The following is a 13,729-nucleotide window of genomic DNA, read 5'->3' on the forward strand; positions in this document are numbered from 1 at the left end:
TACCAAGTTAAAAGTATATATATAGTAATATTTAATTGATTCTTTGTCGTACTACTAGATGGAAACTGCCCAAAAAGTATGTAAATATACTGCAAATATATGGAGTATTATTGTTGATGATTGTGTAGTGTGTGGCAAAAATATTGCATTTACTTGTTAAATAAAACCTACGCCTTGTTTTAGATAAACAGTTAGGCCTACTACACTACTGAATTTCAATGTTGGTCATTGCGGTGCTACTTTGAGAGCCACGTGTTTTCTGAGGTGCAATGGTGGAAAAAAGTTGGAGACTTTTAAGTGGTTTTTGATAGGACATAATGCTTAAAAAGGGATTAATTGTCCATCCATCCATTTCCTACCGCTTGTCCCTTTTGGGGTCGCAGGGTGTGCTGGAGCCTATCTCAGCTGCATTCGGGCGGTGTCTTTCATAAATATTTTAAAGGTTTCACAATTTATAAACGCGATGATTGTTGTTATTGTTGTGGAGTACGTGACGCAATGGCGCCCTTAACGCGCGCTCCTACTTCTCACTTGAGCCCAGAAATGCCGTTAAGTCCCCTTCAGGACAATCTCCGAGGACGCCTAATTCCGTCCCTGGAGACCGAGCTGCGGTACATTTGATTGGGTGACGGCACGAATCCGCGCCATGGACCGGGAGAATGTCTCCTTATATGAACGCGCGAGTGAAAGGCGGGCGTGGAGGCGCAGGGATGAAGACGACCGCGTTTGGCGTTTTGGGGACGAGACCCCACGCAGCCAACAAGGTAGGACAAACATGGCGGCAAAGAAGTGGCGATTTGATGCAGGCTATAGTGCCCAGAAGCAGCAGTCCGGTCACACTTTACGTGGAGCTGCCATGCGCCATTGAGCAAGGTTTGATGCGCGCGCACCTTTATTTCGAAGGTGCAAAGTCATGTCGTTTAACTTGTTTTTTATTTTTGATAGCCTTTCCAACAATCGCGTGGGACGACATAGAAGACTGCACCAGGCGAAGGGAGGGCGACTCGCTGGGCTCTCAGGTAAGAAAAAAAATGGGACTTCTCGCTGCTCAATGACACGTTTTATGCGTGGATGAGATAAAGAGCGCGTGAAAAGAATCCACACTTGCGCATCGCTCCCAGTCTGTTAATGTTTGACAAGGCGTGACGGAATCCCGCACAAATACGCACGCAGGTAAAGCGCTGCGAGCTTCTTATTTTTTGTCCTGCGTGCCCTGAACGCATCACATTCCCTGTAGTCATGCTGGCCAGTGCACAAGCTTGTTATCCTGCCTGGTGGTCCTGGTGGGACCCTCAGGTCCGTTTTTTTCATATTATTATCATCATTTATATTATTAAACATATAATAATCATATTTTTCCCCCAAGGTGAATGAATCTGATGGAGATGAGCAAGACTTTGGCGACTTTGCGCTGGATTTTATGGCAGGTAGGAACCAAAAAAATTTGACAAATGTTGGGTCCCACCTATTTAAGCAATGCCGTTTTGTCTGGTTAGATTCTCCGGCCACTCTGGAGAGTAGCCTGTGTCCCGCAGAACTGGTCCCCTTTCAGGGCTGCGTCATACCTCCCCTGTCCCCTCGGCAAGTCTTGTCCCCTGCGGAGGATAGCCTGCTTCCGGTTTCTCCGGCGGACATCACCGGCCAGGATGGAGCATTTTGGACGAGCATCAGCGGGGCGGAATGTTCTGTGGAAGCCGACAACAAGGTAAGCTTTAGGGACGGTGGGGAAATAGCAACTTATTTGCCCTACCGATGCCGATATTGGAGCCTTGATATCAGTCCGACATGATATCAGAACCAACTCATGGTACACACGTTGATTATTTATGTTAGAAAATGAAAAGTGGAAACTACAAACCTTATATGATATGTCGTTTTTAAATTGGAGGGGAGTGGCATTTACATTTTTGGCGTCACAATAATTAATTAAGTTAAGCTAATGGTGCAGTAAATTGAACGATGCGGACACGTTTGTTACTGGATAATTTCTAATGCGTCTTCTGCCTTGGAGATTTACAACTGATCTAGTCCATATTTGGATTTTCACATTTTTGGCGTCACAATAATTCATTAAGTTAAGCTCATGGCGCAGTAAATTGAACGATGCGGACACGTCTGTTACTGGATACTTTCTAATACGCCTTCTGCCTTGGAGACTTACCACTGATCTAGTCCATATTTGGATCTTCACATTTTTGGCGTCACAATGATTAATTAAGTTAAGCTTGTGGCGCAGTAAGTTGATCGATGCTGACACGTTTGTTACTGGATACATTCTAATACGCCCGTCTGCCTTGGAGACTTATATGTGTAAGTAATATGCAACTTGATAATTGTTTATATTGACAAATAAAAACAATTATCACATGGAGAAAATTCTACTCCCAAGTGGGCCGGACTGGTAATTGATAACTCAAAAATAAAGACAACTGAAGATTGTTTTCTTTGTATAAAAATAAAACAAGCAAATTCTGAAAAATTTACAAATCGTTTTTTTTTTTGCACTTCCATGTTGCGGTTAATAGTATTCTATCTTTATTTGTCGTTATTTACACTTTCTGAATAAATTATGTAATAATGTTCATCAGTCAACTCATTGGTGTTAATTTTCAATCCATCAGGGATAAAAAAAATAATACGGAATGTTATTTATATAGTTTGCTCATTTTCCTCGACTGGTGCACTAATATCATGTGGTTTATTATTTTTTTTACATGTGTACCATCATATATAAAGACACAAATAATTTCTATTGCGACATCCAGTAGACACAATTAGAACAGCAGTTTCTTTCATTCAAAAATTTTGGCTAATTTTTATACTTAGCAAACTCATCCCGTGGGCCGGATAAAACCCGGCCGTATATTCGACACCCCTGCATTAAGGCAATGCTTCTCAATCAAATAGCGAGCCGGGCCCCCTTTAGGGTGCGTGGGACATCAGGGTTTTTTTTTTTTTTGCTGTAGTATAGAATATGACAAAGCATTTGTAGCTCCTCCCTTCATGTGACTTCCATGGGAGACGAGGCAAGACCGGTGTGTTGTTTTCTTTAAAGTTAAAGTTAAAGTACCAATGATTGTCACACACACACTAGGTGTGGTGAGATTATCGTCTGCATTTGACCCATCACCCTCACTCCCTGGGAGATGAGGGGAGCAGTGAGCAGCAGCTGTGGCCGCGCCCGGGAATCATTTTGGTGATTTAACCCCCAATTCCAACCTTTGATGCCGAGTGCCAAGCAAGGAGGTAATGGGTCCCACCACGAACTCACGACCTACCGATCTCAGGGCGGACACTCTAACCACTAGGCCACTGAGCAGGTTTAACATTAATACATAAACAATGTTATGCAGAGGTGTACTTATAACAATTTTATAGACAAATGATACTGTTCATCGTCGCGGTGGAGAGTGTTTTTTCGAACCATGTGTCAAAACTAGGGCAGTCAAAATATATATATATATTTTTAAATATCAGATTAATCTTATTCTGGAATTTGGATTAATCAAAATTAATTACACTATTAATCTAAGTGTGTTTATGAGTAATGCGATTTTCTTGTCAATTTTATAGCCCTAGTCAATATATATAATTTTACTAACAAACATCACACTTGGGTGCTTTTTTTAGTTGTTTAACTCCATAAATCCAACACAGTGCATCCGGAAAGTATTCATAGCCTTTCCCTTTTTCCACATTTTGTTACGTTACAGACTTATTCCAAAATGGAATAAATTCATGTTTGTCTTCAAAATTCTACACACAATACTCCATAATGACAATGTGAACATTTTTTTTTTTAATTTTGGAAAATGTATTAAAAATAAAAAAATAAAAAAAGAGTTTCACAGGCTTTTTTGTAGTTTAAGTCCGTATGTCCAACACAGTGCATCCGGAAATTATTTATAGCCCTTCACTTTTTCCACATTTTGTTAGCCTTATTCCAAAATGGAATAAATTTATTTTTGTCCTCAACATTCTATACACAATATCCCATAATGCAGTGGCGGGACGTGCGTTTCCCACCTAAACCCTCACTGATGTCCGACTTCAATGATTACCTCTCAAATACCATAATGGATGTCACCACATGACCATTGCTGGAGAAATACTATACAGAAACACATTTAATCACATTAACATATACAAAACTGGTTATTTTCTGGTGCATTTAAAAATAAATTAAAACGCATCAGCAATTAAAACATATCTTATGTGGTACTGTCAAGATTAAAATTGCAAAAAACATTAAAAGTGAAAAAATAAAATATTTGAACTCACAATTTGTAGCACCAATTCGCCGCCGTATAAGTCAGTGGTACCGCTCGTAGTCGACTTATTCGAGTGGAAATGGTGGGCATTTGCCCATTTCATCGCCAGAACAGCTGAGCTAGCTTGCAGGGTTGGCCGACATGGTCTGACAAGATGTAGTTTCTCTTTAAATATCCTTCTTGAAAATGGTCTTGCAAATATATATATATATATATATATCTGCCACCTAATCAACGTTTTGTTCTCCTTCTCTGCTATCCCGGTCTGGCTACGGCGCAACATTTCTTGCTTCCTGCTAAATTGAGTCTTGTGAATAGATACTCACTTTGGAATGACAAGTGTCTATCCAATCACAGTCTCATGAGCATCAAGCTCCTTAAATAGGCTACTGTCAACAATTTGTGTTTGGTTATCGCAACTGTCTATCAAATCTATGTGTTCTCAAATTCATCGCTAGCGGTCCCGGTGAATGTCGCGTAAACGTCACGTTCAACGTGAGGCCAGCTAGAAGGCCTTACTGACAACAACTCGTGATCTGATTGGCGATCGCAATTATCTATCAACTGTATGTCCCGGATCACTTAGAGTGCACAGACGCCTGCATTGTTGATTCTGAAAGCTCCGGGCAGATTTGGTACAGCATGGCAACATAAGCTAGGTGAATTCTGATTGGATACAAACTAAAACTAAAAACAACAGCACTGGAAGGAGCATAATATGACATGAAGATAATATGAATACTTTTAGATATTTAGGGAAAGTAAATTAAAAAATAATTTTATCTTTAATTTTGATTATGATTTCTGGTTATGTTAGGCCAGCAGATAAGGCCTTGCTGGCCCTGACGGCACACCACTGCCATAATGACAATATGAACTTTTTATTTTATTTTTTAGACATTTTGGAAAATGTAATAAAAATAAAAAACTAAGGAAAGGGTATTCACAGGTTTTTGTTGTTGTTTAACTCCATAAGTCCAACACAGTGCATCCGGAAAGTATTCATAGCCCTTCACTTTTTCCACATTTTGTTAGCCTTATTCCAAAATGGAATAAATTCATTTTGGCCCTGAAAATTCCACACACAATACCCCACAATGACAATGTGAAATGTTTTTTTTTTTAATTTGGCTAAATTTATTAAAAATAAAAAACTAAGGAAAGAGTATTCACGGGCTTTTTGTGTTGTTTAACTCCATAAGTCCAACACAGTGCATCCGGAAAGTATTCATAGCCCTTCCATTTTTCCACATTTTGTTACATTACAGCCTTATTCCAGAATGGAATGAATTCATTTTTGTCCTCGAAATTCTACACACAATACCCCATAATGACAATGTGAACTTTTTTTTTTTTTTTAGAAATTTTGGAAAATGTATTAAAAATAAAAAACTAAGGAAAGCGTATTCACAGGCTTTGCCTTGAAGCTGAAAAGTGAGATCCCAAAAGGCATTGAGCAAAGGCAGTGAATACTTATGTACATGTGATTTCTTATTTTTTTATTTTTTTGTGATTAATCACATAAGTTAACACGTACATTTTTACAGCGCTAGTAAATAAATATCATTTTACTAACAAACATCACACTTGGGTGCTTTTTTTGTTGTTTAACTCCTTAAGTCTAACACAGTGCATCCGGAAAGTATTCATAGCCATTCCCCATTTTCCACATTTTTATTCCCAAATGGAATAAATTAATTTTTGTCCTCAAAATTCCACACACAATACCCCATAATGACAATGTGAATTATTATTATTTATTTTTTTTAGAAATTTTGGAAGATTTATTAAAAATAAAAACTAAGGAAAGAGTATTCACAGGCTTTTCCTTGAAGCTCAAAAGTGAGCTCAAGGGTACCTTTTTCTGCCAAAGGTATTGAGCAAAGGCAGTGAATACTTACGTACATGTGATTTTTATTTTTTTATTTTTTGTGATTAATCACATATGTTAACACTAACAAACATCAGGCTTGGGTGCTTTTGTTGTTGTTTAACTCCATAAGTCCAACACAGTGCATTTGTCCCTTTTCCACATTTTGAAATTTCTCATACAGCTCTACGACAAAAAAAAGCCACTGTAAATTTGGGTTGATTTGTGTTGTTTGTGTGCAGAGAAGACAAGAGGAAAGTGAGGAGGCGGACTTTCACCTGAGGCAGCTTGCATGCCGGGCAAAGCTGCTGGCGTCCGTGCTGGAGGTGAGTAAGACACGCCAGGTGTAAAGTCCACACCACAACAGGTGGGAGTCTTCACCTGAGGGTCTTCATGCGTCCTCCGCAGAAACTAGTGGCCGTCAGAGAGACAGCCATGCCTAAAGCGCTGAGTCCCTGCAAGCGGCGGCGACTGGATCAGGGGTGCGAGACCTCGGACTCCATGGAGGAAATGCTGAGGGACGTCAGCACACGCTGCAATGCCGTGCTGCTGCAGGCCTATGCGGGCGAGGACGGTCCACCGCGGGACTCGAACGCCGTCCCCATGTTTGGCTCCTTCTCGGGCCTGCAGACGTCCGTGGGCAGGGAAAGCGGCGCGAGGACGGACGAGTCGGAAGAGAGCGTCTCGTCTTTCCGCACTCGCATTCGAGAACACGGCACGATGAGGACGCAGGTGTTCCCCCATGGTCGGGCCTTCACCTCCAGCACACAGCAAGGAGGCTACCGCTTTCGCTGGGTCCCCAACCACAGCTGAAGGCAAAATTACACACACTTTTTCGGGGTGTCCCAATACAAAAGCGACATTGGGGCCTGTGCCGATATCAATCTGATATAATACCAGTGTGAATCACACATACTCCTATTAAATATATATAGGTATGAAAAACACTATTTATTAATAGCCATCTGGAATGGACTTATGCTGTCTTTAAGTTGAAGTGGAGTGGTAATTGTTGTTCATGGCTACACCTTGTGGTCACAATAGTTAATCACATTAAGGTCATAATGCAGTAAGTTGAATGATGCCAACACGTTTGTTACTGGATACTTTCTAGTATGCCTCTGCCTTAGAGACTTTGCATGTATTAGTAAAATGCAGCTATGATTATTTAATTATTTGCCGATACATTTACAGTAGTGTGAATCTTTGGGCAGCTAACGATTCGACCCGATTCTGATTGCTAGGGTGACGATTTGATTTAGAATCAATTCTGAGTTCAACACGATTCTTCATTCAAACCGATTCTTGTAATGCATTATTTTGTATATTTATAACAAATCTTTTATACATTTAAAAAAAATTTTTTTTATACTTTTTTGAAAATTATGAATCGATTTAGAATCAAAAGGAATAAGCATAGTCCCGACTTGTTTATAGGGGTGTGACTTTTTGGGCACCAAACAATTCGATCCGATTCCGTTTCCTGATTCGATTCAGAATCGTTTCTCAAAAAATCGACTCTCAATTCAACACGATTCTCGGTTTCTGGCAATGTATTATTTTGTATCATAAATATAATGAAACTTTTTCAAAACAGGACACAAGTTAAAATGATCCTTCTGGTTGCTTGGAGTTGGCTTAAAAACATATTTTTTAAAATGTATTTAAAAAAAATTATTATATATATATATGTATATATATGTATTTGTTTATGGATTTTTGAAAATTATGAATTGATTTAGAATCAGGAGGAAAAAGAATTGCGATTCAGATGTAAAAATATTTCTTGTGCGCCCTTACTTGTTTATAGTAGGGTGTGAATCTTTGGGCACCAAACAATTCGATCTGATTCTAATTCATGGGGGTGACGATTCGATTCAGAATAATTTCTGGAAGAATCGATTTTCGATTCGCAATGTATTATTTGGTATCATAATTATACTGAAACCTTTTCAAAACAGGACACAGGCTAGGAAAATGTTTATGGTTGCATGGAGATGGCCTAAAACTTATTTTTTTAAATTGCTTCTTATATATATAAAAAAATAAATTAATTAATTAAAAAAATAAAAAATAAAAAATAATAATAATAATTTTAAAAAAAATACATATATATATATATATATATATATAAATATATATACATACACATATATATATATATATATATATATATATATATATATATATATATATATATACTGTATATATATATATATACATATATATATATATATATATACTGTATATATGTATTTACAAAAAAAATACATTTAAAAACAAAAACAAACTCAACAAAAATATATATGTATATGTATTTATATATATATATATATATATATATATATATATATATATATATATATATATATATATATATATATATATATAATTTTTTTTTTCATTTAGTTTTTTTTGTTTTTTGTAATTTCTTTTTTTTTCAAATCGCTTTTGAAAATTATGAATATATTTAGAAGCAGGAGGAATATGAATCGCGTTTCAAATGTAAATGTGTTTTTTTTGTGCACTCCTACTTGTTTATAGGGGGTGTGAATCTTTGGGCAACTAACAACTTGATCCGATTCTGATTCCTGGGGTGATGATTTGATTCAGAATTTTTTGTGTGCACCCTACTTGTTTATGTTGACAAATGTGCCGTTTTAGACTGCAATATTGTTCAATGAAGGATACTTGTCTAACTTGTGTGCTATTGTGTGCTTAGCTGTTGTGTAGCTGCTAGCCTATAGCCTTACCATGTTTACCTTTTTTAAATGACTGGACCAACATAGGAGAAAAGAGCAACCTTGTGTGCTAATTGAAGAACATTTCGATGTTAACTGAGCTTTTACATGCAAGTTGATATCATCCGAGACTTTTTTGTTTCGTTTGCTGATATCGGATCAAGACACCCCTGCGATTTTCTGAGGGTGAGACGTACGGAACTGTAAGGAAGTCTGGGTGGGCGAGTGACGTTAATGCTTAACTTATAATCTCCGTAAATGATTACATGATGTCTTCCTCAGGTAGCGTGTAAGCTAATCAGTCAGGTGGGGCCTGACAAAGGAAATAACACTGCCCGAGCTTTTGTTTACATTGTGTTGATGTTTACACACCTTCAAATGCAATAATTTCAAGCCATTTGCCTTGCTTTTTTATTTTTGTATTGAAATAGTATTTTTTTTTCCAGGCCTGTAAGGTACATTCGCACCCTGGACGGGATGTTACTGTGAAATGAGGACTCGGGGAATGTAAATAAATGGAAAGAGTAAGAAAGTTGATTTGTTTGTGAACTTTTCCTTGTTTGAGCAGCGAAACAAATGTAACCTGCCATGACCTTTGCCCAGGAGAAAGGAAACTTCCTTCCCTTTTGTCTCCGCGTCTGCATGGATGTGTGGTCTGAGAAGGACCACCGAGTCATGATGCATCACCCTCAACATCTTTCTTGACATTTGAACTTCTTTACCGAATAGCATGTATTTTTCCATGCAAGCACTCACACACAACGCATTGTAGGATGTGGATATCACTTTTACTTCATGAAGAAAAACTACCTTTTTTTAAAAATACATTTGGCACATTATCCACAACTACAAAACCCCAAACCAGTGAAGTTGGCACGTTGTGTAAATCGTAAATAAAAACAGAATACAATGATTTTCAAATTCTTTGCAACCTTTATTCAATTGAATAGACTGCAAAGACAAGATATTTAATGTTCGAACTGAGAAACTAAATTTGTTTTACAAATAATCATTAACTTAGAATTTAATGGCAGCAACACATTGCAAAAAAGTTGGCAAAGGGGCATTTTTACCACTGTGTTACATGGCCTTTCCTTTTAACAACACTCAGTAAACATTTGGAAACTGAGGAGACCAATTTTTGAAGCTTTTCAGGTGGAATTCTTTCCCATTCTTGCTTGATGTACAGCTTAAGTTGTTCAACAGTCCGGGGTCTTCGTTGTCGTATTTTAGACTTCATAATGCACCACATGTTTTCAATAGGAGACAGGTCTGGACTAAAGGCAGTCCAGTCTAGTACCCGCTCTATTTTACCATGAAGCCACGCTGTTGTAACACGTGGCTTGGCATTGTCTTGCTGAAATAAGCAGGGGCGTCCATGATAACGTTGCTTGTATGGCAACATATGTTTCTCCAAAATCTGTAAGTACCTTTTAGCATTAATGGTGCCTTCACAGATGTGTAAGTTACCCATGTCTTGGGCACTAATACACCCCCATACCATCACAGATGCTGGCTTTGGAACTTTGCGCCTATAACAGTCCGGATGGTTCTTTTCTTCTTCGGTCCGGAGGACACAACGTCCACAGTTTCCAATAAGAATTTGAAATGTGGACTCGTCAGACCACAGAACACTTTTCCACTTTGCATGAGTCCATCTTAGATGATCTCGGGCCCAGCGAAGCCGGCAGCGTTTCTGGGTGTTGTTGATAAATGGGTTTGGCTTTGCATAGTAGAGTTTTAACTTGCACTTACAGATGTAGTGACCAACTGTAGTTACTGACAGTGGTTTTCTGAAGTGTTCCTGAGCCCATGTGGTGATATCCTTTACACAATGATGTCGCTTTTTGATGCAGTACCACTTGAGGGATCAAAGGTCATGGGCTTGCCGCTGATGTGCAGTGATTTCTCCAGATTCTCTGAACCTTTTGATGATATTACGGACCGTAGATGGTGAAATCCCTAAATTCCTTGCAATAGCTCATTGAGAAATGTTGTTCTTAAACTGTTTCGACAATTTGCTCACGCATTTGTTGACAAAGTGGTGACCCTCGCCCCATCCTTGTTTGTGAATGACTGAGCATTTCATGGAAGCTGCTTTTATACCCAATCATGGCACCCACCTGTTCCCAAATAGCCTGTTCACCTGTGGGATGTTCCAAATTAGTGTTTCTTTCTCAGTCTTTTTTGCCACTTGTGCCAGCTTTTTTGAAACATGTTGCAGGCATCAAATTCCAAATGAGCTAATACTGTATTTGCAAAAAATAACAAAGTTTTACAGTTGGAACATTAAATATCTTGTCTTTGCAGCCTATTCAATTGAATATAAGGTGAAAAGGATTTGCAAATCATTGTATTCTGTTTTTATTTACCATTTACACGACGTGCCAACTTCACTGGTTTTGGGGTTATAACGAGAGGCAAAAACAATCGTCTTCCCCTTTTCTGGGAGTTGTAAATAGTAAAAAACTGTTGGCGCAAGGCAGCTAGCAATGCAGGTAATGGGAATTTACCTATTTTACCTACAAAACCCACCATTTGCATGCTGTGACCTGCATAATAATCAAGCTATAGTGACATTGTTATTGTAGGAGCTAACACAGAGGAACTACTTTTCTGGCGCCTTGCTCACAGCACCTACTGTCCATAGCCGAGAGGTAATGCTCGCTACTTGAGTTGCTGTTGCTTTAAAAAGAAAAGTTTGAAACTTAGAAATTTCCCACGCTGCTGGTTAAAAGTCGACTGAATCAGCGGATATACTGACTCTCAACTCTACGACATGGCGAGGAAGACGTTGAGACATCGCACGTTTTCTCCCAACATTTTTTATCTGTAGAGTGAGGATTATGCCCAGCTCAGCGGGGAGCACAAGCATTGTGCTGAAAGCTACAAACATCCCATCAGTCGACATTCCAGTGAGAGTAGACATTGTTAGTGACGGTTTTGATATTTTTGTCTATGAAACTTTTAGCACTTAGCTATTGTACTACATGATGGTTTAGTGTTTCACTACAGCTGGATCTGCTTAGCACCTGGCTTCTAAAACTTGTAGCTCATCCTCTGTATATTCAGGCTCAAAAATATAAAGTGGATCATCATTTATAGTCATTGTCTGCCATGATTAATTGTTGTTGTTGTTGAGGGACGTAGTTTGTTGCTATTGGCTTTGTGAAATCATCGAGCCCAGGAAATAATGACTAAAGTACTGTAAATATTAAATATTATCATGAATGTGCCAGTTACTATGGTTACCACATGTACATACAACCTTGTTGAAGGTTTTGGCTGTTTTTTAAGAGGGCTTTTAAAGGCGGGATAGCTCAATTCCCATTACCCGCATTGTTGGCTGCCTTGTGCAAGCAGTTTTTTACTATTTAGAAGGCACAGAAAAGTTTTTGTTTTGTCCAACATGGGGTTTGTGGATTATGGGCATAATTCTAACAAAACTTTAGTTTTCCTTTGGGGACTCTAATACATAGGTCGATAAACGCTAAGCAGAGGGATTTATTCAAATAGAGAAAAACAGGCTCAGCTTTGTGTTCTTGGGCAGTGTTTGTTAATCCTAGGTCCCATTTTTGGCAGTAATGACAATATCAAACAAACAGAAGAAGTCTGGAGCTAAAGTCATAGAGAAGTTTCTTGAGCGCCAAAAATATAACTAAAATTGTGAAGCTGTTTTCATTTGCACTTTAGTTGTATTGACAGTTTATTTAAGAAACATATATAATTGTGTGAATGCTTAATGCTTTGGTTTTCTACACCAATATTCATCTATTTCTTCTTCTTCTTCTTCTTCAATCATCAATCAATCAACATTTATTATATAGCCCTTAATCACAAGTGTCTCAAAGGGCTGCACAAGCCACAATTACATCAGATCCCACATCAGGGCAAGAAACAATAGGAAACCTTCTTCTTCTTCTCCTGATTTTGGCGCGCTGTACCTTCCACATTTGTCATCCGATTCAAACCGTTCCAATTTCAATCGCGGGCTTTCCCTTGACAAATTCCAAAAATGTCCCCAGATTTCCCAGAATTCTAGGTTTTCCGGGACATTTTTCCCATTCAAAATGAATTGGCCATTTTTCAAATGTTCACCATTTCCACATTTTTCAACCGTTTCAAACCACTCCACCTTCAACACATTCCACCATTCTGGAAATTCAAACTACCTTTTTCCAAGTTCAAAAAAATTCCAGGATTTTCCACAATTCCTGGTTTTCTAAAGCCCTATTTCCACCCTTTTTTTCTGGCAACTACTCCTCCCACATTTTTCAACCCACTTCCACCGTTGTTTTTTGAACTGGAAACATTCCCGGTTTTCCGAAATTCCTGGAATTCCGTAATACCATTTCTCAATTCAACATGTTACTACTTCAACATTTCTCGACCGATTTGAAAAATTCCCACACCAACCATTACAACTTATTCAGACCATTCAAGTTTTTTAACATTTTCAAAAAAATTACCGCGTTCCCCAACTTTTTTTGTCTGTTATTTGCAGTATTTTTAATGAATACTTATTTTTGTAGTCCGCCTGACCGAAGCCTTGATAATATTCTTTGTTATTAACACAAGGTTTGTCCTGTTCAACAGTAATAAGTAGGTTAGATGTATTTTTTTAATATGATTGAAATAAAGAGTACGATTACTAGTTCATATTTGAGTGGGCCCCAGGCCCATCTGTATTGGAAATGTTGGGGTCTGAGGTCAAAAAGGTTAAGAACCCCTCTAAGTGTTTAACTTCATGTTTCAAATAAGCCGCAGATCAATAATAAATGAGCAATAGGCTCTAAAAGAATACCTCTATCACTATAGCAACAAGGATGTGAGTGTGGATGAGCACA

General features: G+C 38.2%; 1 protein-coding gene across 1 annotated transcript; it reads left to right on the forward strand.

Moving 5' to 3' along the window:
- Positions 1 to 659: 659 nt before the first annotated feature.
- mcidas (multiciliate differentiation and DNA synthesis associated cell cycle protein) lies at positions 660 to 6,954 on the forward strand. Its single transcript, XM_061982129.1, has 6 exons — positions 660 to 873; positions 946 to 1,019; positions 1,367 to 1,427; positions 1,497 to 1,705; positions 6,384 to 6,467; positions 6,550 to 6,954. The coding sequence occupies exons 1-6, from the start codon at positions 660 to 662 to the stop codon at positions 6,952 to 6,954; spliced, it is 1,047 nt and encodes a 348-aa protein (XP_061838113.1).
- The last annotated feature ends 6,775 nt before the right edge of the window (positions 6,955 to 13,729 follow it).

The sequence above is a fragment of the Nerophis lumbriciformis genome, linkage group LG24, assembly GCF_033978685.3.
Source record: "Nerophis lumbriciformis linkage group LG24, RoL_Nlum_v2.1, whole genome shotgun sequence".
NCBI classification, from domain to species: domain Eukaryota; kingdom Metazoa; phylum Chordata; class Actinopteri; order Syngnathiformes; family Syngnathidae; genus Nerophis; species Nerophis lumbriciformis.

Bases quoted from the DNA above. Each gene is read 5' to 3' on its own strand.
- mcidas (XM_061982129.1), top strand. From the start codon at position 660: ATGTCTCCTTATATGAACGCGCGAGTGAAAGGCGGGCGTGGAGGCGCA. The intron at 1,020-1,366 runs GTAAGAAAAAAA...TTTTCCCCCAAG, and splicing joins GCGACTCGCTGGGCTCTCAG to GTGAATGAATCTGATGGAGA. The intron at 1,428-1,496 runs GTAGGAACCAAA...TTGTCTGGTTAG, and splicing joins TGCGCTGGATTTTATGGCAG to ATTCTCCGGCCACTCTGGAG.